The 25860-nt window shown below is 43.8% G+C and overlaps 1 protein-coding gene across 1 annotated transcript in view; it reads right to left on the bottom strand.

Moving 5' to 3' along the window:
- The window catches only part of LOC109937784 (MAP kinase-activated protein kinase 2-like), a 110280-nt gene that overhangs the window by 29512 nt on the left and 54908 nt on the right, over positions 1–25860 (bottom strand). The window contains exons 2-3 of the mRNA XM_048606526.1: positions 7562–7701; positions 507–571 (exon numbers count right to left, since the gene is read on the bottom strand). Of these exons, the coding sequence (XP_048462483.1) occupies positions 507–571; positions 7562–7701 (205 nt within the window). The remainder of the gene's footprint in view (positions 1–506; positions 572–7561; positions 7702–25860) is intronic.

The following is a 25860-nucleotide window of genomic DNA, read 5'->3' as shown; positions in this document are numbered from 1 at the left end:
TGCACCTTGTTGTCTCGGATTCTCCAGCATCTGCAGTTCCTACTATCTCTGATTCAGTATCTTTCTATACGGATATATGATTCTTTGTTTACAAAAAAAAGGGCTCAATCTGGTGCTATTCTTTACACCTGACATCTATCCTGTGGTATTTGATGCAGACGCCCCCAGTGCAGTGAACAATTTGCCTCTATGTTTTGCATCTTTCCTTTCATTACCTTGGACACCAAGATCACCTTGCTTTAAAACAAACAAAACTGCCCCAGCCTTTTCTGATAATATAAAATCCGGATATGGAATTGGCGATTCGTCTCTGCTTCCTTGAAAGAGCTACAAGATTCCTCCTACGATGAGGTAACTAGAACTGCGCCCTTGAGTTTGACTGACATATGTGCGATATTTATACCCACAGTTAATTCCCCTGTTGATTGTCTGGCAATGAGGGAAGGTCACGGATTGTGTTCAGGACAACAGTAAAACTATTTTGAATCTTGCGCCTCACGACTTACCCCTCTCGGTAAATGCCTGATCACCTCGATCATGGATCCTGCTGAACAATTCACCTCCTTCCATACTGTTAGGGAGCGATAGCAGTCAGAGAGCAAGAGAGAAATGGTAGGGTTAGCGATGGGCTTGGCAATTACCCAGAGGATTTGACCTCTGCATTTTATACTCAAAATTATTTCATGGCTTCCTATCCTAACAGATGTGTGACAACAGAGATACAGAACAATAGAAAATATCCTGTCCCATTCAAAGTCCTTAACTAGGTTAACCAGAGATAAATTCATCTCAATTACATTGATAAAGACGTTATAAAATTACTTATTTTAAAACAAAAAAATATGAACACCATCAAGCAGCCACTAGGTATAGGAAATACCTTAAGGGTCCTTATTTCTGGTCACTGTTCAGTTATCCTTCTCCCCTTGGCACTGGACAAATGATGATGCCTACCATAGTCGAATAATGTGATTACCATATGAAGAGTGACATTCAACTGAGGTGTTAGAGGTCTGCTGCACTTATAGAGTCATAGAGTCCCCAAGCAGAAAGACAGGCCCTTCGACCTAAACTGGTCCAAAATGTCCATCCACACTAACCCCATTTCCCTGTACTTGGCCCATATCCTTCTAAACTTTTCCAATCCATGTATTCAGCCAAATGCCTTTTAAATGTTGTTAATGTACCCGCCTCAACCACTTCCGCTGGCAGCTTATTCCATATGCGTCCCACCCTCTGTGTAAAAAAGTTGCCCCTCAGGTTCCCATGTATTCTTTCCCCTTTCACCTTAAACTGATGCCCTCTAGTCCTCGATTCCCTAACTCTGGAGAAAATGACTGAGCGCATTTGCCCTATCCATGCCTCTCATGGTCTTATACACTTCTAAGATCGCCCCTCAATCTCCTACGCTCTAAAGAAAAAACTCCTAGCTTGTCCAACCTCTCCCTATAGCTCAGTCCCTTGAATCCTGGCAACATCCTTGTAAATTCCTCCTGCACTCCTTCCAGTTTAATAACATCCTTCCTATAGCAACGTGACCAAAATTGAATAAAATACTCCAAGTGCGGCCTCACCAACGTCCTGTACACCTGCTACATAACTTCTCAGCTTCTGTACTCAATGCCCTGCCTGATGAAGGCCAGTGTGCCAAAAGCCTGTTCACTGCCCTGTCTACCTGTGACTCCACTTTCACAGAACCGTGCACCTGAACTCCAAGTTTCCTCTGTTCCACTACACTCAAGGCCCTAACACTCACCATAAAATTCCTACCTTGATTTGATTTTCCAAAATGCAACACCTCACACTTATCTATATTAAATTCCATTTGCCATTTTTCGGCCCACTTCCCCGTCTGATCAAGATCCTGTCGCAATTTCTGATAATCTTCCTCACAGTCCACTATACCACTTATTTTAGTGTCATTTGCAAACTTGCCAATCGTGCCTTGTACATTCTCATCCAAATCATTGATATAGATAACAAACAGCAATGGGCCCAGCATCAAACCCTGAGGTACACCACTAGTCACAGGCCTCCAGTCCAACAAACTTCTTCCACTATTACACTCTGCTTCCTACCATCAGGCCAACTGTGTGTCCAATTTTCCAGCTCTCCCTGGATTCCATGCAATCTAACCTTCCAGAGCAGCCTACCATGTGGAACCTTATCAAAGGCCTTACTGGAATCCATATAGACTACGTCTACTACCCTGCCCTCATCAATCTTCCTGGTCACTTCAAAGAACTCTAACAAACTTGTGAGGCATGATCTCCCACGCACGAAACCATGCTGACTACTGCTAATCAAACCCTGTCTTTCCAAATGCATGTATATCTTATCCCTCAGAATCTTCTCAAATAACTTACCTACCACAAATGTAAGGCTTACTGGTCTATAATTCCCAGGGTTTTTCTGCAGCCCTCCTAGAATAAGGGCACAACATTCGCCATCCTCCAATCTTCCGGGACCTCACCCATGGCTAACGGTGATGCAAATACATCAGCCAGGGCCCTCACAATTTTTTCTCTAGCCTCTTGCAGAGTTCTTGGATATATCTGATCAGTACCAGGAGATTTATCCACCTTCTTACATTCTAATACTTCCAACACCTCCTCTGTGATATGGACTGACTCCAAGATATCGCCAGTAACTTCCTCAAGTTCCCAAGTCTTCATGTCTCTCTCTATGGCAAACACAGGGGAGAAATATTCATTGAGGACCTTGCCCATCTCCTGCAGTTCCACTTTGGTCCTTGAGGGGTCCTATTCTGTCTCTAGTTATTCTTTTTCCTTTAATGTACTTAAAGAATCTCTTTCAATTCACCCTAATCTTCTCAGCCAAAGTTATCTCATGCCACATACAGTAAACTCCTGTATCCCCTATATACCTCTAGGGATTCCCTCGATCCCAGCTGCCTGTTCCTGAGCCATGCCTCCTTCTTTTTTCTGGTCAAAGCCTCAATATCTCTTGTCATCCAGGGTTCCCTACTCCTGCCAACCTTGCCCTTCACCCTCACAGGAACATATAGACATTGAACTCTAGGTATCACACTTTTAAAGGCCTCCCACTTGCCAGAGGTCCCTTTGCCTGCAAACAAACTACTCCAGTCAACCCCTGCAAACTCCTGTCTAATTCCATCAAAATTCACCTTGCCCCAATTTAGAACTTGAACCTGTGGGCCAGTTTTGTCCCTCTCCATAACTATTTTGAAAATTAATAGAACTGTGGTCACTGGTCCCAAAGTGCTCTCCCACTGTAACCTCAGTCACCTTTCCTGCCCTATTTCCCAACAGTAGCTCAAGTTTTGGCCCTTCCCGGGTAGAGCCCTCTACATATTGCTTGAGGAAACTTTCCTGAACACATTTAACAAGTTCCACCCCGTCTAAGCCCTTAACACTATGGCAGTCCCAGTCTATGTTAGGAAAATTAAAATCCCCCACTATGACAACCCTATTGCTCCTGCAAGTCTCCACAATTTCTCTGCACATTTGTTCCTCTAATTCCCGTTGACTATTTGGGGGCCTATAGTAAAACCCCAATAACGTCACCTTCCCCTTCTTTCTTAACTCCACCCACAAAGCCGCACTGGATGACCACATCCAACAAGAATCAGCAGGGGTTACATTTTTACGGGGATTCTCTTGAACAACCACCACAGCTGCATGGATAAGCACAAAAATCCTCAAGAATGTGACCCACATCATTTAGATGCTTTCCCTACAGGAACACAGATGCCATGTCCTTCAGCACGTCCTTTCATTCAATTAACTCATAACTAATCCATAACCCCATCTTTATCCTTTATCTCCTTTATCAGCAAAATTCTGTTGTTGGAATTTTTTAAAAATTTATTCATTCACGGGATGAGGGTGTCATTGGCTAGGCCAGCATTTATTGCTCAGAGGGCAGTCAACCACATTGCTGTGAGCCACATGTAGGCCAGGTCAGGAAGTTTCCTTCCCTAAAGGACATAAGTGAACCAGATGGATTTTTCCCAACAATCAGCAATGGATTTATGATCATCATTAGATCCTTAACTCCAGATTTTAATTGAATTCAAATTCCACCATCTGCCGTGGCGGGATTCGAACCCAGGTGAACAGGACATTACTGGGGTCTCTGGATTAACAGTCCAGCGATAATACCAGTAGGCCATTGCCTCCCCGCAAGGATGGCAGTTTCCCTCCCTAAAGGACATTAGTGAACCAGATGGGTTTTTTGGTTCACTGTGTTTTGGGACTGTGTGATTAAATTTAAGGCAAAAGGAAGGGGATTCTATGAGTGGTTTTGGAATCTGTCTGCGAGTAAGCCAGTTAGGTTTGATTACAAGGCATCAAAGGAAGGCTTAAATTGTTTACTGGAAAATAGGCGCAAACTATTTATGGTTGAATACAAATCAGCAGACTGTATGATAACAGTGGTGACAATGAATGTCCAAAGTCACAGAAAAAAAGTTGTTGAGCATATCAATTTATAAACAGTTGTGCTTTAAACTGTTCATTTATGTTCAAGAAGACAGACATTTGGACTCTCAAGGATAATACAGTGTGGAGCTGGATGAACACAGCAGGCCAGGCAGCATCAGAGGAGCAGGAAAGCTGACGTTTCGGATCAGGACCCTTCTTCAGAAGGACCCTTAAAGTTAGAATTGATCTAGCATCAATTAGAATTTACAAAACAGAGTTCCCAAGTTTCACCAACCTTTGTGTGTATAAATGTTTCCTAATTTCACTCAGGAAAGATCTGGCTCTAATTTTTGACTATGGCCCTAGTCTAATACTTCCCAACCAATGGAAGAAGTTTCTGTCTTCACCATATCTGTTGTCTTTAATATCTTGAAATCTTAGTCCTTTTAAACTCCAGGGGAATACCACACTGGTATATATCAGCATTCCATGTAATTTAACACCACAGTTCCAGTAAAATTTTGATAAACTACTCTTCATTCCCTCTAGGGCCAGCATATGGTCTCTATGGTTCCTACCAAAGTTATGCCGGTTAATTGGAAAAAGTTTGTGGAAATTCACTCCAACTTTGACTGCCAAAAAAGTACTGACAAATGAATGTATATTTATGTCAATCACCCAGCTTACACTTCAACTATGCTGTATAACATGTAGCTTCGCACATTCTCTAGAAAGCCTGGTAAAACTATAGACAGGAAAATTAAAAGGTTTGGGGAGGTGTGATGTGCATGAAGGTCCCTATAAAACAGCAGGTAATTGGGTTTTTGGTTCCTGCAGGAACAAAGTTGAAGCAGAGTGCACAACGTAACCTATAACATGAGCACATTGATAACTGTAACAGCACATGGTCTTCTCCTCCATCCCTCTTACATTCTTCATCAAGAATGCTGGATGAGAGGCCAGACACCCAATACTCTGTTGAGACAGTTACACCACAGAGAAACCACACCTTGTCCGATGGCTCTTAACATAAAAAGACAGAAAATACGAGCAGGAGTAGGCCATTCTGCCCTTCAAGTCTGCTCGGCCATTCAATATGATCATTCATACAAATTAGTACCCTGTTCTTACTTTCAATGACTTATCCTTTGATCCCTTTATCCCCAAGAATTGGATCTAACTCCTGCTGGAAAATATTGCTTTGGCCACTTTCTCTGGCAAAGAATTCCACAGGCTCACCACTCTCTGGCTGAACAAATTCCCCTCATCTCAATCCCAAATGACCTACCCGGTATCCTTAGATTGTGACCTCGGATTCTGAAATCTGCAGTTATCAGGAACATGCTTCCTGCATTTACTCTGGCCAGTCCTGTTAGAATTTTATAGGTTTCTATAAGATCACCCCCACCTCCAACTTTCTAAACTCCAGTGAGTATAATCCTAACCGACTCGATCTCTTGTCATACGCCAGTCCTTCCATTCTAGCAATCAGTCTGGTAAACCTCCATAGACAGAACATCCTTCCTCAGAGAAGAAGATCAGAACTGCACACAATACTCCAGGTATGGTCTCATCAAGGCCCTGTATAATTGCAGCAAGACCTCCCTGCTCCTGCACTCAAATGTTCTTGCAGTGAAGGCCAACATATCATTTACCTTCATCACAACCCACTGCACCCACATGCCTACTTTCAGCGACTGGTGTACAAGGACATCCAGGTTCTGTTGCACCTCCCCCTCTCCTGATCAGTCACGATTCAATAATCTGCCTTCCTGTTTTTGCTACCAAAAAGTGGATGGTCTCTCAGTTACCCACATGAAACATAATCTGCCGTGTGTTTGTCTAAAATCACACAACTTGTCTAAAAATCACACTGAAGCACCTCTGCATCCTTAGTTCACCCTCCCACTCAGCTTTGTCTCATCTGCAATTTGGGAGATATTATATTAAATCCCACATCCAAATAATTAACATAAGTTGAAGTCCAAACACAGATCCCTGTGATATCCACCAGTCACTGGCTGCCACTTGGAAATGATCCATTTCTTGCTCAGAAAATACTGTTAATTGCACAATGTTTATTTACACAGGTAAAGTTTCTAGTGCTTGCAATTTCTTTAATTGAAATGTTAAAAGGGTCTGTATGGGTGTAGCCCTATAAACATGCAAGTGAGAAAAAAAAAGTTTTATTTAAAGGAAGTTACGCATGAACAACAGATTTCTTTTAAAATTATTTCACACATTCTGTTTTACTATAAAGTTCATTGGCTCTACATTGTGTAGTGAGTGAATAGATGTGGAAGTGTCATTGCTTAGCATGCAGTTTACGAGGGATCATGGCAGGTGCCTGAAGGAGCATAACTTGGCATGAAGGGTAAGACGAGCCATTGTACTGAGGTTGGGTGGGCACAGCTTGACATGGAGGTGACACAGGTAAGATTTTTTGGAGACAACCTTTCAAACGGTTCCCTTATCCAGACACCTAAGGTGTCATGAACCAAAAGACCCTGGAAAGCAGCCGGACTCCAGGATGAGTTTAGGGGGCTATGACGTGCCTATCCCCACTATGGAGCCAGCCAAGTGCGAAATGCTGGTTATGGACTTGTACCTTTAACCCACAAAACGGGTGAAAACTAGGGACAATCCAACAATCAAATGCCTTCTTTGTTTTTATACCAAGACCTGGACACAGTATTCATGATGCAGTCTGACCACAGTTTAAACAATCCGATTATAATTTAAAAGCTCTGACTTGTATTTTAAGTATCATTGGACAGAAGTTTCCTCTTCTGAAAAGAATGCTGCTTGTAATTTGTCAACATCAAAACGGAGAAATGCCACCTGGTACAGGTCTTAGTTATGGAATTGACTGAGGAGGCCAAGGGTTATCAAAGCACATGGAAGGTGATGCTGTTTGTGCTTCTGGAAGGTGTTGCTAAGGGATATGATATAAAAGCTAGAAAACAAGGTTAACCAAGAATTGAAGCGAGCCTGTGGACATAACTCCAAGCTGCCAATTTCATCCCAGCAATTTCCCCTTCCCCCGATCTCCCAGTATAATTCGTTCTTTACCATATTTTCTCTCCTACACTTTACAACATTGTTATTTTATTGTTCTCGCAAACCTTGTCACTTCCCCTTGGATTTTCACTCACCATTCCATCACTATCAGGAGACAGCGCTTTCCATGGTGCATGTTCTCATAGACATTGATGATTTGGACAATGTGGAGGGTGCTGGAGGCTCTCCAATGCATATCGATTTCTCGTCGTGCCTTAGGACTATCATAGAGAATCTGTAAGGAAAGATGATTTGGAGAATTAACAGTGGGAATGTGCTCACTCTTAGTATTATGACTACACATTATGGAACTTTCCAGAATGATTTAGCAGATTTGACCAAATGACTGTCTCCTTTGCTGGAAATGGTTTGGTGCTTTAATTATAAGGTTGGTGCTGGGTTCACTTTAAATCCCCTGATAACTCAGCCTAGATTTTGTGTGGTTAGTTAGGTTTGTACATGTCTTCTCACTTCAATTTTCTCTCTGCTTTATGATTGTTATATAAAATTGCTTCCTCTCAACATTTGTTTCTTAATCTCCCTTCCCACTAGCTTACATCCTGTGCCTTGTGTTCTGTGTTGGGGTTAAGACTGCTCATACTATATGCCCTAACTCATGGTTTCTAAGTGTTCTGAAGTACCAGCACATGATATAGAAAAACACAGCAGGTCAGGCAGCATCAGAGGAGCAGGAAAGTCGACGTTTCAGGTTTACACCCTTCATCAGGACTCTCAATCACCTGAATCTCTCCACCCGTCTCACTCATTCCAACCTCTCTTCCACGGAACACACAGCTCTCTGCTCCAACGCCAACCTCACCATCAAACCCGCTGATAAGGGGGTGGAGGGTGGTGAGGTAGTGGTATGGCGTACTGACCTCTACATTGCAGAGGCCAGGTGCCAACTCTCTGACACCTCCTTCTAACGTCCCCCTCAATTATGACCCCACCCCTGACCACCAAACCATCACTAACCTCATCACCTCAGGTGACCTCCCAACCACAGCCTCCAATCTCATCATTCCCCAACCCTACACCACCCGTTTCTATCTCCTTCCCAAAATCCATAAACCCGACTGCCCTGGCCAGCCCATTGTCTCTGCCTGCTCCTGCCCCACTGAACTTATCTCCACTCCATTTTCTCCCCCGTGGTCCAGGAACTCCCCACCTACGTCCAGGACACCACCCCCCTCCACCTCCTCCTAAAACTTCCGATTCCCTGGCCCCCAACACCTCATCTTCAACGTGGACATTCAGTCTCTCTACACCTGTATCCCCCACATGAATAGCCTAAACGCCCTCCCTTTCTTCCTCTCCTGCAGGTCCATCCAGTCCCCTCCACCGACACACTCATCCACTTGGCTGAACTTGCCCTCATCCTCAACAACTTTTCCTTTAACTCCTCCCACTTCCTACAGACTAAAGGGGTGGTTGTGGGCATCCGTATGGGTCTGAGCAATGCCTGTATCCTCATAGGATACGTGGAACAGTCCCTCTTCCGCAGTTACACTGGCACCATCCCTCACCTCTTCCTCCGCTACATCATTAACTATATCGGTGCTGCCTCATGCTCCCACAAGGAGCTTGAACAGTTCGTCAACTTTACTAACACTTTCACCGCAATCTCAAGTTCACCTGGACCATCTCCGATACCTCCCTCTCCTTCCTGGGTCTCTCCATTTCCATCTCCGCAACTGTTTTAGCACCAACATCTATTTCAAACCCACCAATTCCCACAGCTAACTTGACTACACCTTTTCTCACCCACCCTCCTACAAGAATGCAATCCCTTACTCTCAATTCCTCCACCTCTGCCATATCTACACCCAAGATGGAGCGTTCCACTCCCAGACATCCCAGATGTCCTCCTACTTCAAGGACTGCAACATCCCCCCCTCCATTGATTCATAATGTTGTACGAGTCCTGATGAAAGATGTAAACCCAAAATGTTGACTTTCCTGCTCTTCTGATGTTGCCTGGCCTGCTGTGTTCCTCCACACTGTATTGACTCTGACTCCAGCATCTCCAGTTCTTGCCATCTCTCATATAGAAAAACAGTAGGACATAGACTGCACATGCTGGAAATCTGAAATAAAAACAAAAAGTCCTGGAGAAAAATCAACAGGTCTGGCAACATCTATACAGAAAGAAAGAGAGTTAATGTTTGGATTGCAGTGACCAGTCGTAAGAACTGAAAGAAGCTGGAAAAGGGTGGTATCAGGGAAGAAGTGAACTAAGTACATGGAAACAGGGCTGGGAGAGAGAGAGAGCGAGCACGAGAGAGAGAGCGAGAAAGGATAGGAGAGGCAAACAAAGGGATTGCTGATGATAAACTGACAGGGAGATAATGCTGAGTGGGGTGCTAATGAGAGGTGTGAATGGTTACAAATGGATTGACTGTGCTGGGTGCAACCCATATAAAACAGGACTTAGGGTGTAGCACTGGGTAACAAATGTAAATTTTCAAGAATGTACATTTCTCATTAGCAGTCTTCAGCACTTATCTCCTGGTCAGTTTATCAGCAGAAATCCCCTTGTTGGCCTGTCTTTTGTTAACTTCTGTCTGCACTGTCTTCGTGTATTCCACTCACTCTTTCCCCAATCCCAACCACTGTCAGACGCATAAATACCACGCTTTCGAAGTTGATTTCAGTTCTGACAAATGCTATGGGGTCAGAATGTGCGATTCAGCAGACACGAAACTGAATTTTGGCAAACCTACACCTGCTTACTTGAGGCTAACTTAATTGATTTCTCAATAGGAGCTAAAACTTCAATTTCATGTATCTCAGAAGCCAATGTCACAGCTCCAGCACACAAACCCAAAGCTGTGATAAACCATAGTCTCTGAATGTATCAGGCTCATTGGTCAACCTGCAAAGATCGCATGGCATGCTAGAAATTTTCACAGTCAGCACTTGGGCATTCTCAATTCAAAATAAACGATACTTCTCAAAAAAAAAGAGAGAAAGGAGAAAATGTAAAGACCAACTAAAATGATGTTGTTTTCATGTTCAAAGAACAAAATGGTTCACTTGGATGTTCCAAGCAACACTGGAGATGTTTCAGAAGGTTGGGAATGAACGTTGCCAGCAGTAGGAAAATTAACCCAGCCTTGAACATTGGAAATCTTCTCCAACATTTAACAGGTCCATGGCAAAACAAAGATCACCAGCCCTTTAGCGACTGGTAAACCGCAAATGAAGAGACAAAAACAAAAGGAAATCCTGAACTTATGTAATGTGTACCAGGAATGCAATTTTCAGAAGCTTCCACTGCTTTGTGAATAGATTGCAAAATAAGGACCAGGAAGAAGACAGAGGAGTGGGCTCCTGTATCTGAATGAGCTGTTAGGCAGTGGTCAACAGGTATGGATTAGTTTGGGCTTCTCTGTACTATCTCCTCATGGTGGTCATCTACTGGTCTTCAGTGTCCACCTGCCAGTATGAGTGCCAGAGTTAGACAGAGTGCCAAAACACAGTCAGTGCCATGTTGAAATTGTCTCACATGTAAAGTACATGCAGAGACTCAAATTCTTTTCTCAGCAGTAGAAACTTCAGAATCTTTCCAATGGGTAGTATTAGAAAAAAGGTTACATAAGTAAACATTTCCTCCTTTGTTACTGCTCTCACTCCATTGATTGCTGTCTCACATGCCCCAAAACAAAGACTGTCCCTTGCATCAACTTGGTCAAGCCAGGAGATTGTGGGTAGTGGACTGAAAAGCTCCGAGTCAGAATGGAAAATATTAAAAGTGTAGAATGGTTTTCAAAATCAGCAGCATCAAGAGCTCCTGTGTGTGGATCCTCTCTCCCTTATGTTCTGGAGTTCACGCTCATTGTCCAGTATTTACTTTTACTATAGTATAACACACGGTATAAATCAACACATCCTCTTCTTGACATACAACTCAAATACTGTGCTTTTCACCCATGCCTCACATGCTTTTCCAAACCCTGCAAAGGTGGACTGAGCAGAAACTTGGCAAAAATACACAGAGTTAGAAATAAGTGGGTAAACTGCTTTCTTTCATGGACAGCTGGTAAATATACAGAACACAAGTTATTATTAGGCTTACTTAATTCAAATCAGTACAAAAACAAACATTTCCTCACTGTCATGCCTGATTTAAACAAAGTATTATCCTACAATAACTCCTATTTTATCCAAATTTCTGCTGTCTGCCCTTGACATCCAATCCTACAGAAAGTCCAGATCCTGTGCACACCCCAGTCCACACTGACCTATATAAGCTCCCTGATGGATTATACTCTATTACGTGCAGCCTTTCATCCAAGTGAGTACTGAGTGACAATTTGTGTCTCTCCTCCTCTTCATTTTACCAATGATAGCAAGCCCTTCTGGATCAAGCGCACTCTTGCAGACTTGAATTTTCCTAAGCCCATACTAAAACTCTCCTCAAAATCTAAACCATACTGCTAATTACTTCCCTGCCTCCTTCACGCACGCCAACCATTTGCACTTCAGACCAAAAGTGAAGGCTTTTGGGTCTGCATCCATTCCCAGCATTCATTTCCTTCCCTCCCACAGCATCCTAGGAGTGGACACACAATCACTTGGTTCCTGGTCTCGGCAGACAGTGGTAACGGGCACATTACTGACTATTCACTCCTGTCTAATTGTTTAAAGTTAGCTTTCTATCTTCGCTCTGCTCATCTATCGCCATTGATTTCCTGACCTACTTGAGGCACAGCTTTTCATTCACAGGGTGCTGAGGATGTTGAACTGACTGCTTGGAAAGGTGGTACAGGCAGATCCTGTATTCCATTTAAAAAGTACTGAAAAGGCATTGAAGTGTCACAAGCTATAGAGATACTAAACAGCAGAAATGTGGGAGTCGTCTTTTCATCTGGCACAGACGCAATGGTCATCTCCTGTGCCCTTTGTGCTCCCATTGATGAAGCAACATTTCATTTTGAATGTTGAGCTCACTGGTAAGGAGCACTTTACTCAAAACAATTTCCTGGGGTTTTTTTCTGACATAATAGTTGGAATTTAAAAAACAATTCCAACAAATCATCACTTCAAATCTGAAGTTTCAATTGCGCATACAGGTACAATGCAGAGCAAAAATTTAATTGCTAAATCTTCTTGTCAGCCCACAACATGACATGGAATTTAATGGGTTCAGTTTACGAGCAGTGCAGTAGCTCAGTGCACAGCACTGCTGCCTTACAGCGCCAGGGACCCAGGTTCAATCGTCTGTGTGAGATAGTAAGAACTGCAGATGCTGGAGTCAGAGATAACACAGTGTGGAGCTGGAGGAACATAGCAGGCCAGGCGGCATCAGAGGAGCAGGAAAGTTGACGTTTCGGGTCGGGACCCTTCTTCAGAAATGACCCGAAACGTCAACTTTCCTGCTCCTCTGATGCTGCCTGGCCTGCTGTGTTCCTCCAGCTCCACACTGTTTATATCTACTGGCTGTGTGGAGTTTGCACATTCTCCCTGTGGCTGTGTGGGTTTCCTCCCACAATTCAAAGGTGTGCAGGTTAGGGTAGATTGGCCATGATAAATTGCCGCCTAGTGTCCAGGGGTGTGCAGACTACTTGGATTGGCCATGGGAAATGCAGGGCTACAGGGATAGGGTATGGCTGTGAGTCTGGGTAGGGTGCTGTTCAGAGGGTCGGTGTGGACCTGACAGGCTGAATGGCTTCCGCACTTGCAGGGATTCTATGATTTCTATGATGTGACGGCACTTGCTGACTAAAGTGTGTTAGGTTATACTGCTCTGGTTTACACGCCTCAGTTACACATTGGATGAAGAAACTCAGTTATTGATGACTACATTTCAGTGCTCTTTTAGAATCTTGGTCCATTGAAAACACTCAGCAACCAATTGGACATCAAACAAAGAACAAATGAAAAATAAAAAAAATCATTTTGTGGTGTTTTGAAGAAAGATCTTAGGATAATGAGCAAGCCCCATAACTTCCACATCTGGTTGTAACAGAGAGGCATTTGTTCACCTGACACCTCACCAAAGACTGAATGTGTTGGTATAGTTACAGGAACTTACAACACTTTCCAACTTCGAGTGGGTTATTTTGAAATGTACTTGGTTTTTTGGGTCAGAAAATTTCTCAATACTTCCTAACAAACGCCAAAATCTTGATGTGTAATGATGATTTATCGGTGGCTTAGCTAGGACATCTAGCATTCATCATGCAACTCAGCCACACAGATCTCAAGCTGGAGCCTCAGTCTGTGCTAGTTTAGCTGGGTTACAGGCACTCTGTAATATGCCAAGGTCCCTGCCCTGATTTCTACCCGGTGACCTGATTCCTTGGCCTGCAGTCCTCTTGATTACAGCAGCTCAAATACTTAGAATCCCTACAGTGTGGAAACATGCCCTTTGACCCGACAAGTCCACACCGACCCTTGGAGCATCCCACCCTGACCCATCCCCGTATAACCCACACACCCCTGAACGCTACGGGCAATTTAGCATGGCCAATCCACCTAGCCTGCACATCTTTGGACTGTGGGAGGAAACCGGAGCACCCAGAGGAAACCCACGCAGACACGGAGAGAATGTGCAATTTCCACACAGACAGTTGTCTGAGGCTGGAATCGAACCCAGGTCCCTGGCACTGTGAGGCTACAGTGCTAACCACCGACCCACCATCTCGCCCACTTTTCCAAGTGTTTTTCAAATAAAAACTAGGATTGCTGCCTCCATTATCCATTCAAGTAAGGGATTCCAACCCGTCAATGCCCTCTAGATGAATAGAGTTACTCAACTCTTCTCCAATCCTTCCATCTATGACTTTGAATTTATACCATGACGTTTCAGTTAACAGAATTAGGTTCTTCCTATCCATTCTATCCAGGCTCCTCAATGTTACACACTTTAATTAAAGGCACCTTTTGATATCTTGCACCTGTGTTACAAGGAAAACAAATCCAGTCTAACTAATCCATGCTCACAGTGACTATTCTCCATTCTTGGCCATCTTCCTGTACCCTCTCTAGTGAAATCACATCCAAGCTGTGATGTGAGGCCTAGAACTCTACGCAATTTTCTAGCTATTTATTCAATACATTTATGTGGCGGCTGATTCTTAGTTGAGATATTATTCCACAGACACCGATGCCTGATCATGAACCTAAATGGCGAGTAAAGGCAGGTAAGCTTATGATGAGTGAGGGATAGTAGGAACTGCAGATGCTGGAGAATCGGAGACAACAAGGTGCAGGGCTGGATGAACACAGCAGGCCAAGCAGCATCATAGGAGCAGAGAGGCTGACGTTTCGGGCCTAGACCCTTCATCAGAAAAGGGGGAGGGGAAGGGGGTTCTGAAATAAATAGGGAGAGAGTGGGAAGCGGATAGAAGATGGATAGAGGAGAGGATAGGTGGAGAGGAAACAAACAGGTCGAAGAGGCGGGGATGGGGCCAGTAAAGGTGAGTGTAGGTGGGGAGTTAGGGAGGAGATGGGTCAGTCCAGGGAGGACGGACAGGTCAAGGGGGCGGGATGAGGTTAGTCGGTAGGAGATGGGGGTGCGGCTTGAGGTGGGAGGAGGGGATAGGTAGGAGGAAGAACAGGTTAGGGAGGCAGGGACGAGCTGGACTGGTTTTGGGATGCGGTAGGGGGAGGGGAGATTTTGAAGCTTGTGAAATCCACATTGATACCATTGGGCTGCAGGGTTCCCAAGCGGAATATGAGTTGGTGTTCCTGCAACCTTCGGGTGGCATCGTTGTGGCACTGCAGGAGGCCCAGGATGGACATGTCGTCTGAGGAATGGGAGGGGGAGTTGAAATGGTTCGTGACTGGGAGGTGCAGTTGTTTGTTGCGAACCGAGCGTAGGTGTTCTGCAAAGCGGTCCCCGAGTTTCCGCTTGGTTTCCCCGATGCAGAGGAAGCCACACCGGGTACAGCGGATGCAGTATACCACATTGGCAGATGTGCAGGTGAACATCTGCTTGATGTGGAAAGTCTTCTTGGGGCCTGGGATGGGGGTGAGGGAGGAGGTATGGGGGCAGGTGTAGCACTTACTGCGGTTGCAGGGAAAAGTGCCGGGTGTGGTGGGGCTGGAGGGGAGTGTGGAGCGGACAAAGGAGTCACGGAGAGAGTTGTCCCTCCGGAATGCAGATAAGGGTGGGGAGGGAAAGATGTCTTTGGTGGTGGAGTCGGATTGCAGATGGCGGAAGTGTCAGAGGATGTTGTGTTGGATGCAGATGGCGGAAGTGTCCAGCTCGTCCCCGCCGCCCTAACCTGTTCTTCCTCCCACCTATCCCCTCCTCCCACCTCAAGCCCCACCCCCATCTCCCACCTACTAACCTCATCCCACCCCCTTGATGTGTCTGTCCTCCCTGGACTGACCTATCCCCTCCCTACCTCCCTACCTACACTCACCTTTACTGGCTCCATCCCCGCCTCTTCGACCAGTTTGTTTCCTCTCCACCTATCCTCTCCTCTATCCATCTTCTATCCGCTTCCCACTCTCTCCCTATTTATTTCAGAACGCCCTTCCCCTCCCCCTTTTCTGATGAAGGGTCTAGGCCTGAAACATCAGCCTTTCTGCTCCTATGATGCTGCTTGGCCTGCTGTGTTCATCCAGCCCTGCACCTCGTTGTCTAGCTTATGATGAGTACCAGGTCCATGAAATTGGGTAGACAGCAGGACCAACTGATACTGTTTACAGTTCTGTCATAACCTCACTGCTCTGCCAATTAAAGAAAAAGTACCCCTTCTTGACTATCCTGTCCAGCAACCTCACGGGTCTCCAGAAACAGGCCTGAAATTTTACACTGATGGAAAGCCTTTCTAGTTTTAGTAAAAATGACACTAGAGGCATGAATCCATATTCCCAACTCCAAACTCAACCTTGGCCATTCACGTGGGGGTGTGGTGGGCTGGAGGGGGATAAAAGGGTAACAGGTCGAAATTTGCACATTTGCAGGAGCAGCTGCACATATTAAAAAGTGTGGCTGCCTTCAGTCATATCTAATTTGCTAGCAGGATTTCTGAAACATCTGCACTTTACATCTGGAAGGAAGTCTACACCTATTGGAGATGCAGGGTACTCCTTTGGAAAGGCAAGATACCTTTTTAGGTATGTTTCTGGGACATCTTTGGGAGAGGTCAGGCACTCTTTGAGATTGTTAAAAGTAAATGCAAAAGTACATAAACTCATTGGAACTATCAAGGTTATTGAAGCTATGAAGTCATTTCAGTCCCTTACAACTTTAATTATCTTTCAAATATTTGTCTGCTGTGATTCAATCAATGTTTGCTCTTCCACTCTATATGTTGGCATATGCCAATCACAAATCTATTATTACAAAGTTACTGCTGCTTGACTGATGTTATAATCTTTTAATTATCAGTGGGTGCCTATCAATTCATTTTGATTGGCAGCTCCAAGTGCCCATAAGATATTTGAATGGGGACTATGAATACAGATGCTAGTTCTTACAAGGGTTTCAGTATTAAGAAAGTTGGATGCTGCAATTTATTTCATGACTCCGAGTTTGGTTTTAAAAAAAGACGTACTCAATTCTTCAAAAGATGCTCAAGAACTTTATTTAATCTTAGCGTTCATCTGGAGGTTTGCTCATGGTATATATTGGGTAGGTTGGCATGGAAGATAAACGAAAAGCATAGTGACTAATGGGTATGGTTTGGCATGAGTTGGTACTAATTTTACAGAGGGGCTGTAAAGGACTGTTGGACATACATTCCTTAGCATGGAAGGTATATTGGAGGCCATTGGAGCTAGAAAGGGAGCATACATGACATGAAGAGTTGAGAAACAATGGGGATTAAATAGATGGAGCACAGGGTAGGGATGGTGGGGGTTGAGGTTGTGAGGGTTATTTTCTTCTTTATTCAAGAGCTGGAGGACTGAGACGGCCTTTGCATGGGCCACCTCCATAATTTCCAGGGTTGGTAAGATACAACTCACCTAAGACACAACAATATCCCCAATCCCAGAACAAAACTTCGACTTTCTGGAGCACCTTTACTTGTTCAGGTTAGTGGAGCTGAGAATTGTCCCGGCTATGCAGTCCTGATCTAGGAGCTGATATTCTCACCCCTCATTTCCAATACACCTTTCAGAAGGTCTTGGTCATGGTTTGTCTTCTGCAGGCAAAGAGACTTTCACAAACCTCAGTGAAAAGTTCTGTGGCATGACTTTAATACATTGTCCTGTCATTACTGAAGAGAAGTGCAGTTAGCTCACATGCTAAGTTTATCAGAAACTTTCAACCACAACTATCTGAGCCACCGAAACCTTGAACCTCACACAAACAGCATTCAAACTAACACTGTTACAGGCCAATTTTGTTGTCCCTGACCGGAGTCAGCTAAAAGATAATTAAATGAAAACTGGAGGTGGGTGGGGGGGAAGGGGGCAAAATGTGTGGTCTGTATGATTCCCTCACTGCTTAGTACAAAAGAGTAGGTCTGACACAGAGACAGTTTGTTTCCCTTGCTCAACACCTTTCACAATGATGCATCATTTGTTCTGATCATGACAAGTAGGCTCTTTCTTGCTAGGCCGACCCTTCAATCTTTCCCACGTTCCACATCATATTCTCTTTTCTCCCCTGCTTATGACCACAATTGCCTTAATGTAGAAAAGTCTCCCAAGAAAGCTTATAAAAAAGGCATTAGGAAATTGAAACGTTTTTCTCTCTCTCTCTCTCTATAGATGTTGCCAGGCCTGCTGAGATCTCCAGCATTTTATACTCATTGTATCTATTTTTATATTAGATTGCTAGCACCCACAGTATTTTGCTTTATTTGAGAGGTAACGAGGGTCTGTTCAAAAAGATGAATTATAAAAAGGGAGACAGGGAGAGATGGAGAGGGGGGATTATATAAGAGACTGGAGTCAGAAGAATGGAAAGTAGACAGTGAAGTAATTTGTTGCATTTGACAAACGGGCAGGAAGAGATTTAAACACAAGGTTGAGAATTTCAATCTTGAGGGTTTGGGAGTCATTACTGGTCAATGTAGAGTAAACAAATGTGGTGGGCAAGCTGGATTGTATAGAGTAAACTACAGGCAAGCTGAGGTTAACGGAAGGCGGAGGATAAGAGACCACTCAGGAGCAGATTGGAACAATTTGCTGCCAGCTGTAGCTCAGTTGGGAGCACTTTTGCCCCTGAGCCACAAGGCTGTGGGTTGGCATTCCACCCTGGGCTGCAGTACAATAATCAAGGCTGACACTCCAATACTATTAAAGACCTGCATTGTTGGAGGTGCCATCTTCTGCCTAAAAAAGTAGACCGTCTGTCTTCCCCAGGTGAACATTAAAAAAATTCATAGTACTATTTCGAAGATGACCAAGGGTGTTCTCCTTGGTGTCTTGCCAATATTTAATTCTTGAGTCAACATTACATGAAAAAAAAGCTCAATTATCAGTGTTGTTTGTTGGGGCATGCTGTGCATAAATCAACAGTAAATGTTTCCAAGATTACAACAAGGGCTTTGCTTCAAAACTATTTAAATGCCTGTAAAGCATTTTGATAAATAGCTGACAGGTGGGAAAATCTATCATGCATAAATGTCAGGTGTTTCTTTTATAACTTTCTTCCTGCCCCCAAAGTTTTCATGCTACAGTTCGCAAGCACAGTGCTCTGCTATGTAGCAAATCAGCAAGTACCACCCTAAGGCAACCAGGCAGGGAAATAGCAACGATGCAAAAGGACATAATTAGCTCCAAAATCTCATCCAATTCTCACACCACTCTGGGGTCACATAGAACATGTTGATGAGGTACTTTCTCCCTTTTGGCTACACAACGTTTTCCTTTCTCTCCTGCTTACTTACTGTGCTGTATTGGGAGAAAACCTATACAGCAACATCAACAGAAAAGTACATGGTTAACGTCATTGAACCAAAGGATCTATTACATACTATAAAGATTACAAAGTGTAATACTGTGTGCCAGCTCCAGGTTATTTTTGATCATGCTGTGGCAGACAGCTTTTCTAAACAAAAATTGTTTGCAGGAGATGGGTGACATTGGCAAGGTTACATTATTGCCCAGGTCCATGTCTCCGAAGGTGATGACAATTGACCTGCTCCTTGAACCACTGTAGACCTTGTGCTGAAGAACATCCCACAATATTAGGCTAGTACTTCTGGGTACAGTCTGAGCAATGATAGGACACTGGCAATTTGTATTCAAGTCTGGACAAGTGTGCAAATTGGAAGGAAATCTGACAGGAATGGCATTCTCAAGACATTCATGCTCTTGTTTTTCTTGGTGGATGTATAGATTTGTTCTTTCTTGAACTGGAAGTTACGTATTACATATGCACTAAATAGATATTAGACATTAAAAGTCCCACAATCACTACAGGATAATAATGCTGGATGAACATCCTCCCCCCTCCTTAAACTATAATATCTAATACAAAATCTAATGGGCTCCTTGTAATGGGTTAAGCCCCCAAGTCAACAGCTTTGAACCAATGGGGCAGCACGCTGGCTCAGTGGTTAGCTGCTGCCTCACAGCGCCAGGGCCCGGGTTTGATTCCACCCTCGGGTGACTGTCTGTGTGGAGTTTGCATGTTCTCCCAGTGTCTGCATGGGTTCCCTCCAGGTGCTCCGGTTTCCTCCCACAGTCCAATCATGTGCAGATTTGGTGGATTGACCATGTTAAATTGCCCATAGTGTCCAGGGATATGCAGGCTAGGTGGGTTATCTATGGGTAATGCAGGGTTACAGGGATTGGGGGAGGGGGGCGAGGGAGGGTGGGATGCCCTTCAGAGGGTTAGTGTGGACTTGCCTTGGCGTGCTTCCACACTGTGGGGGTTTCTACAAACAGTCACCATCCTTTTCTCTTACTGATAATATATGCCGATACCTCAAACCTGCCCACATAAAGAGAGATCTATCTGACCATGACCACTAAAAAGTGGAGAAAGCAAGAGTGATAGAGAATTCTTTTAATTCTTTCCTTAACTTTGCAAGATAGGGATTGGTATGCCTGGCTGCTAAAGAAAAATACTGTGTTGGCATGGAATTTAATTGCAGTTGAATTGTTGTTCGGCTCAAGCTCCCCGACAGGCAACCCTAAATGAAAAGCATTCTACCATCAGGGGGTGAACTGCTGTGGAAAAAAAACTGAACAAATCCCTGTTGTTTAAAAATAATGAGACTTCAAACATGCAGAAATTCATGCTGCTATCTGTATTCTATGCAACTGTACTAATTAACATTCCTAATGACTGATGTATTTCAGAGTTAAGCTTCTGTCAGCGGAATTTTATCTTGCACCAATAAAATATTCATCAGGTCATACCTTACAGTCAATGATCCAGACAACACCATCACCATCCCTGAGTATGTCCTGTCTCAACAGAAGGACAGATGATCATAGATGGGAGAAGGTCCCCTAGGAGTCTCTGCCATTGACTCTAGGCTCCATGTGGTCTAACATGGGCAAGGAGATTACCTGCTTCCTACCACATACTACCCTCCTATACCTGATGAATCAGCACTCTTCCATGTTGAGCACAGTTTGGGGAAAGCAGTGAGGATGGCAAGGGCACAGAATGGTTGAGGGGCCTCAATATCCATAATCAGAAAGCTTAGTATCTCTACTACTGGCCAAGTCCTGAGGGTACCTTTGCAAAGTTGGGCCTGCAGCAGATAATTAAGGAACCTCACTCTCACCAACCTACCTGTCAGATACATTTGTGCAGGACAATACAGGTAGGAGTAATCGCCACACAATCCTAAGATCAAAAAGTTTCATAGGTCATCAATAGCAGTACCACTGCGCTAAATGGCATGGACTTCAAACAGATCTGGGTATCCATGACACAGTGGGCCATACACAGCAGCAGAATTGCACTCAAATACAAATAGTAACTTCATGGCCTGGAATATCCCCTTACTCTATCATCATGAAGCCAGGGGTTCAACGAAGAGAGCAGTGAAGCAATGAAGAGGCCATGTCAGGAGCAGCGCCGAGCATTCCTTAAAAAAAGCTGCTTCAACATACAGCACAGGACCATTTGCAAGCCAAACAGCAGATGAAGCCATGCAATTGATAAAGCTAAATGATCCCACAACAAATGGAGAAGATCAAAGTTCTGCAGTTTTACTACTTCCAGTCATGAATGGTAGGGAGCAATTAAATCAGTACACATGGCCCTGCAAATATCCCCGTCCTCAATGACAGGGAATCTAGCATAGCAATGCAAAAGACCAGAACTTTCAAGCAGAATTGCCGAGCGCACGATCCATCCTGGCCTCCTTCTAAAGGTCCTCAACATAACAGATGCCAATCTTTAGCCAATTTAGTTCACATTATGTGACAGCAAGAAATAGCCAAAGTCATTGAATACTATAAAGGCTATGAATCCTGACAACATTCCAACAACAGCACCGAAGACTAGCATGCCAGAACGAGTTGCAATCCCTAAACAAGCTGTTCCAGTGCAGCAACAACACTGGCATCTACAAAACAATGTGGAAAATTGCCCTATCCACAAAACAAAAACAGGCAAAGTCCAATCCAGCTGATTATCATCCATTAGCCTGTTTTTGACCATCATGGAAGTTATCGTCAACAGTGCTATTAAGTGGCGCTTACACAGCAATAACTCACTCAACTTCTCAGACATATTCATACTACTCTTCTAGTTGGTGTTTTTCAAATGCTTTTGAAAGATCCTTGGCGAGTTGCTATAGTACACACAGTACCATAATCCAAATGTGGTGGAAAAGGTATATGTTTGAGGTGGTGGATGTGCCACCAGTCAAAGGAGCTGCTTTGTCCAGGATGACGTTGAAATTCTGGACCATGGTTGGACCTGCATTCGTCCAGGGAAACGAAGAGCATTCCAGAGGCGACTTGTGCCTTTTAGATGGTGGGCAAATTTTGAAGAGCCAGGAGGCTAAACAATCACAGCCTCTGACATCCTCCTGTGCTCACACTACTTAAGAGTTGATCCGGTTAATTTTCAGATCAATAGTAACCCAGAGGAATTAGATGGTGAGGATTCACTGACAGCATGTCATTGAGGGGAGATCGTTAGATTCTCTCTTGTTGGAAATGACCATTGATAGTACACTTGTGTGGTTAACCATTAGCTGTGTAGGCCATTTATTTAGAGGCAGATTGGGGTTTGGAGATGGATTTGCACTGACTGTGAACTCTGTACTGGAATCCAGTTCTTAGACTGGTTCTGCTCCCAGGAGCAGAATTGTCCAAATTCATTTTGGCTGTAGGAGTGCCTGTGTGGTAGAAGTATCATGGGGATATGGTACAAGATAAAGGGCAACACCGTAAAGGGTGTGCGGTAGCAGATAGACGTGTGTGTGTGTGTGTGTGTGTGTGTGTGTGTGTGTGTGTGCCCAAGTTACTATTGATGTAAAGACAGGTAGAAGGAATAGTTATTAAAAATACACTATACTAGACCTTATTAATAGGGCCTAGAGTACACTGAACTTATATTGGACACTGCAATCTACAGTTCTGGCACCAGACTGTAAGAAAGATGTGAATGCATTTGGAAAGAATGTGAGAAAGGTTTCGAAGAATGGTTCAGAATTTATCAGTTGATAAACTTCAGTTCAGAGGATAAATTGGAGAAATAGGACTGTTTTTCTTAGAGAGGAGAAGTCTAAGAGAACATTTGACTATGTTTTCAAAATTACAGAGGTTGTACAGAGAGGATAGGGACAAATGCTTCCCTTTCAGAAAAAGAATGAGAGAATTAGAGGGCACAGATAAATGAGGTAACTTGCAAGGTAATGAGAGAGAGAAAAAAACTACTTGCCCAATGAATAGTTAGGGTTTGGAACATCTGCCTGAAAGTGTGGTGGTTCAACAAGGCGTACACAAGGGCATGAGATGATTATTTAAATTGAAACAATATTCAGGATTCTGGGGTAAAGGCAAGAGAATGGCACTGAGTCATAATACTCATTCAGAGGACCAGGGCAGACACAATGAGATGAATGCTCTCTTTCTGTACCATAACAATTCTGTGATTCTGTAGAATCAAGATTTTTCTTCACAACTGTCCATTGTTCTAGAGAAGATTTTAACGCCGGAATTGAGAAAAGCCTTCTTAACAGATGTTTTACAAGAGGTATGGTTATCATTACAGTTTGTGAATCAAATAGTTATTTATATTCAACAAGATCACTTGTTTTATTTGTTATTATGACTGTTAGTGCTTTATTCATAGCATTGTTGGAATTAAGTTCTTGACTCATCCTTTGCATTTGAACAATTTTCAATTCATTACATTCTTATTGCACAGCGACAGGTTTTAAAAGCACATACGGTGTGAAACTGCCCAACGTCCACAAACTACAAATTTATATCTTCCTTTTCCCTTTGGCATAATATGTTCCTCTCGGCCTCCACCTTCCGTTATCGATTTATCTCACTCTGCTAGAAATTCTTTGCAGCATTTATAGTTTGTTGACTTTTGCACGTTAGCATCTTCTTCCTAGTTATAGAAGTTTCATGACACGCGCACACAGAGACACAGACTCCATGTTCCTTTATCAGAGCTAGATGTGACCTTCCCGGCACAGTTGCCTCATCTTTTCAACAGAAATGCTGTTACATGAAGCCTGGCTCAGCTGCTTGCGTAGCTTGGAGCTGATTACATTGCATTAATGTCAAGGGGATCAGTTAACACATTAATCGTATCTCTATTACCCTGAGCAGACAGTGGAGGCAGGGATATAAAAGCCTTCAGTAAGCAAACTACACAAGCAGCAGATCCTTCCTATTAGTACCCTTTCTTATAAAATACAGACCAGACTTTGATACCAGATGTACTCAAATCATTAGAAAAAGGATGGAACATGTGATCACATCGATTCTTTCTTCAAAATAGCACAAGGAAGACAATCAAAACTGTAAAATTATGCACGCAAAATGTAGGCAATAGAGCTGTGCTTTGAGAGGTGGATGAGACTAATATAAAACAGACAAAGGGGGTCATTTTGTCTTTAATTGGTTGGTGGGTAACCCACAAATTAGGTACAAAATAAGTTTTACACATATCACACCCAATTATAGCCTCCACTGACTTCAATAGGCGGGGGTCGTTTGTGGGGGGCAGGGAGGCACAGGGGAGAAAGTGGGGAGTGACAGTTACAAGTAAAACTAGCATCTCCCCCAGTCTGGTTGGTTTCCAGCCAGGCAGGTCTGGATGAGGTCAGACCCAGAGTAAAAGGTGTCTCCATCTGGTGTAACCATGCCCAACTCCAACAAAAGAACCTTTCTCTCACTGTCACTGCTTTGTGGAATTCTTTCCCCCTGAAAACAAAACAGGAGCAGACGCCGGGTCTCTGAATTTGTTCAAGGCTGAGTTAGATTTCTGATATTCCAGGGAGTTGAGGGTTATGGGTGCAGACAGGAAATTGGAGTGGAGACCACAACCAGATCAGACATGACCTTATTGAATAGAAAGACAGTTTGCTGGGCCCAGTAGCCTACTCCTGCACCTATGCATTTTGCAGGGACATTTCCAGTGCACGTTGGTGGTTTCTTATTTGAACTCTTGTCCCTAGGAATTGAATGGAACCCTATTCTAGAAGGCTTCTAATCAAACTGTTCAGATATATTATTACACACCGCTAGAGTAGGTGAGACCTGAACCCTGGCCTTCTGGCTCGGAAATAGGGAATGCATCACAAGAACACCCTTTCTAAACAAAAATACAAATCTATTGGATATTACTTGGCCCTAATCATGATTAATGTGGCTATTTCTTAAATGAACCTGTTGTAACACGCTATGACACATTTCCAGGGAAGGTGCAACTTACAGCCAGACCTTCCAGCCTATAGGCAGGGACATACATACAGGACCTCCGTGGCTAATAGACATTCCTACTGGCAGACTGTGTTGGATTTCAAGCCCGGAGGTGAAAATGAGAATGATGTAACACTATCCCAATGCTCCTATAAAGTTTCCTGAACTGTACTGAGCTTCTATACCAAACAGTTTTGCAGCGTCCCATTGCTTGAAGCCGAATACAGCAGTGGGCTCGAATACTAAGTGCATATAATTACAAGTTGGAACACCGTATGGAAGGTCAAGTAGCAAATGCAGATGTATCGAGCTGCCTCCTGCTGGTGGACACACCACCAGGTGGTACCGCCACTGGAAGAATCCATAATGGCTTTAAATTTTCTGGATACACTCCCAGTCACAGCTGACAAATATCAGACTTTGGACACAGAAAGATCCGGTCCTGGCAAGACTGAAAAAGCTGGCGGTGATGGGGGAAAACAAATGGGCGTTCACAACCAGAATTTGAAACCATTTTGGACCCGGAGAGACCGGGTCACAGCAGAGGACAGCATTTTATCAGAGAGCAAGCGTGATTGTCCTGGTCAAAGTTCGCTACTGGGTGCTGGCTGAACTCTACCAGGGT

Source organism: Rhincodon typus, chromosome 16 (genome assembly GCF_021869965.1).
Source record: "Rhincodon typus isolate 14 chromosome 16, sRhiTyp1.1, whole genome shotgun sequence".
NCBI lineage: Eukaryota > Metazoa > Chordata > Chondrichthyes > Orectolobiformes > Rhincodontidae > Rhincodon > Rhincodon typus.
Note: the sequence above shows the minus strand (reverse complement) of the source record. Positions and strands in the feature narration are given on the sequence as shown.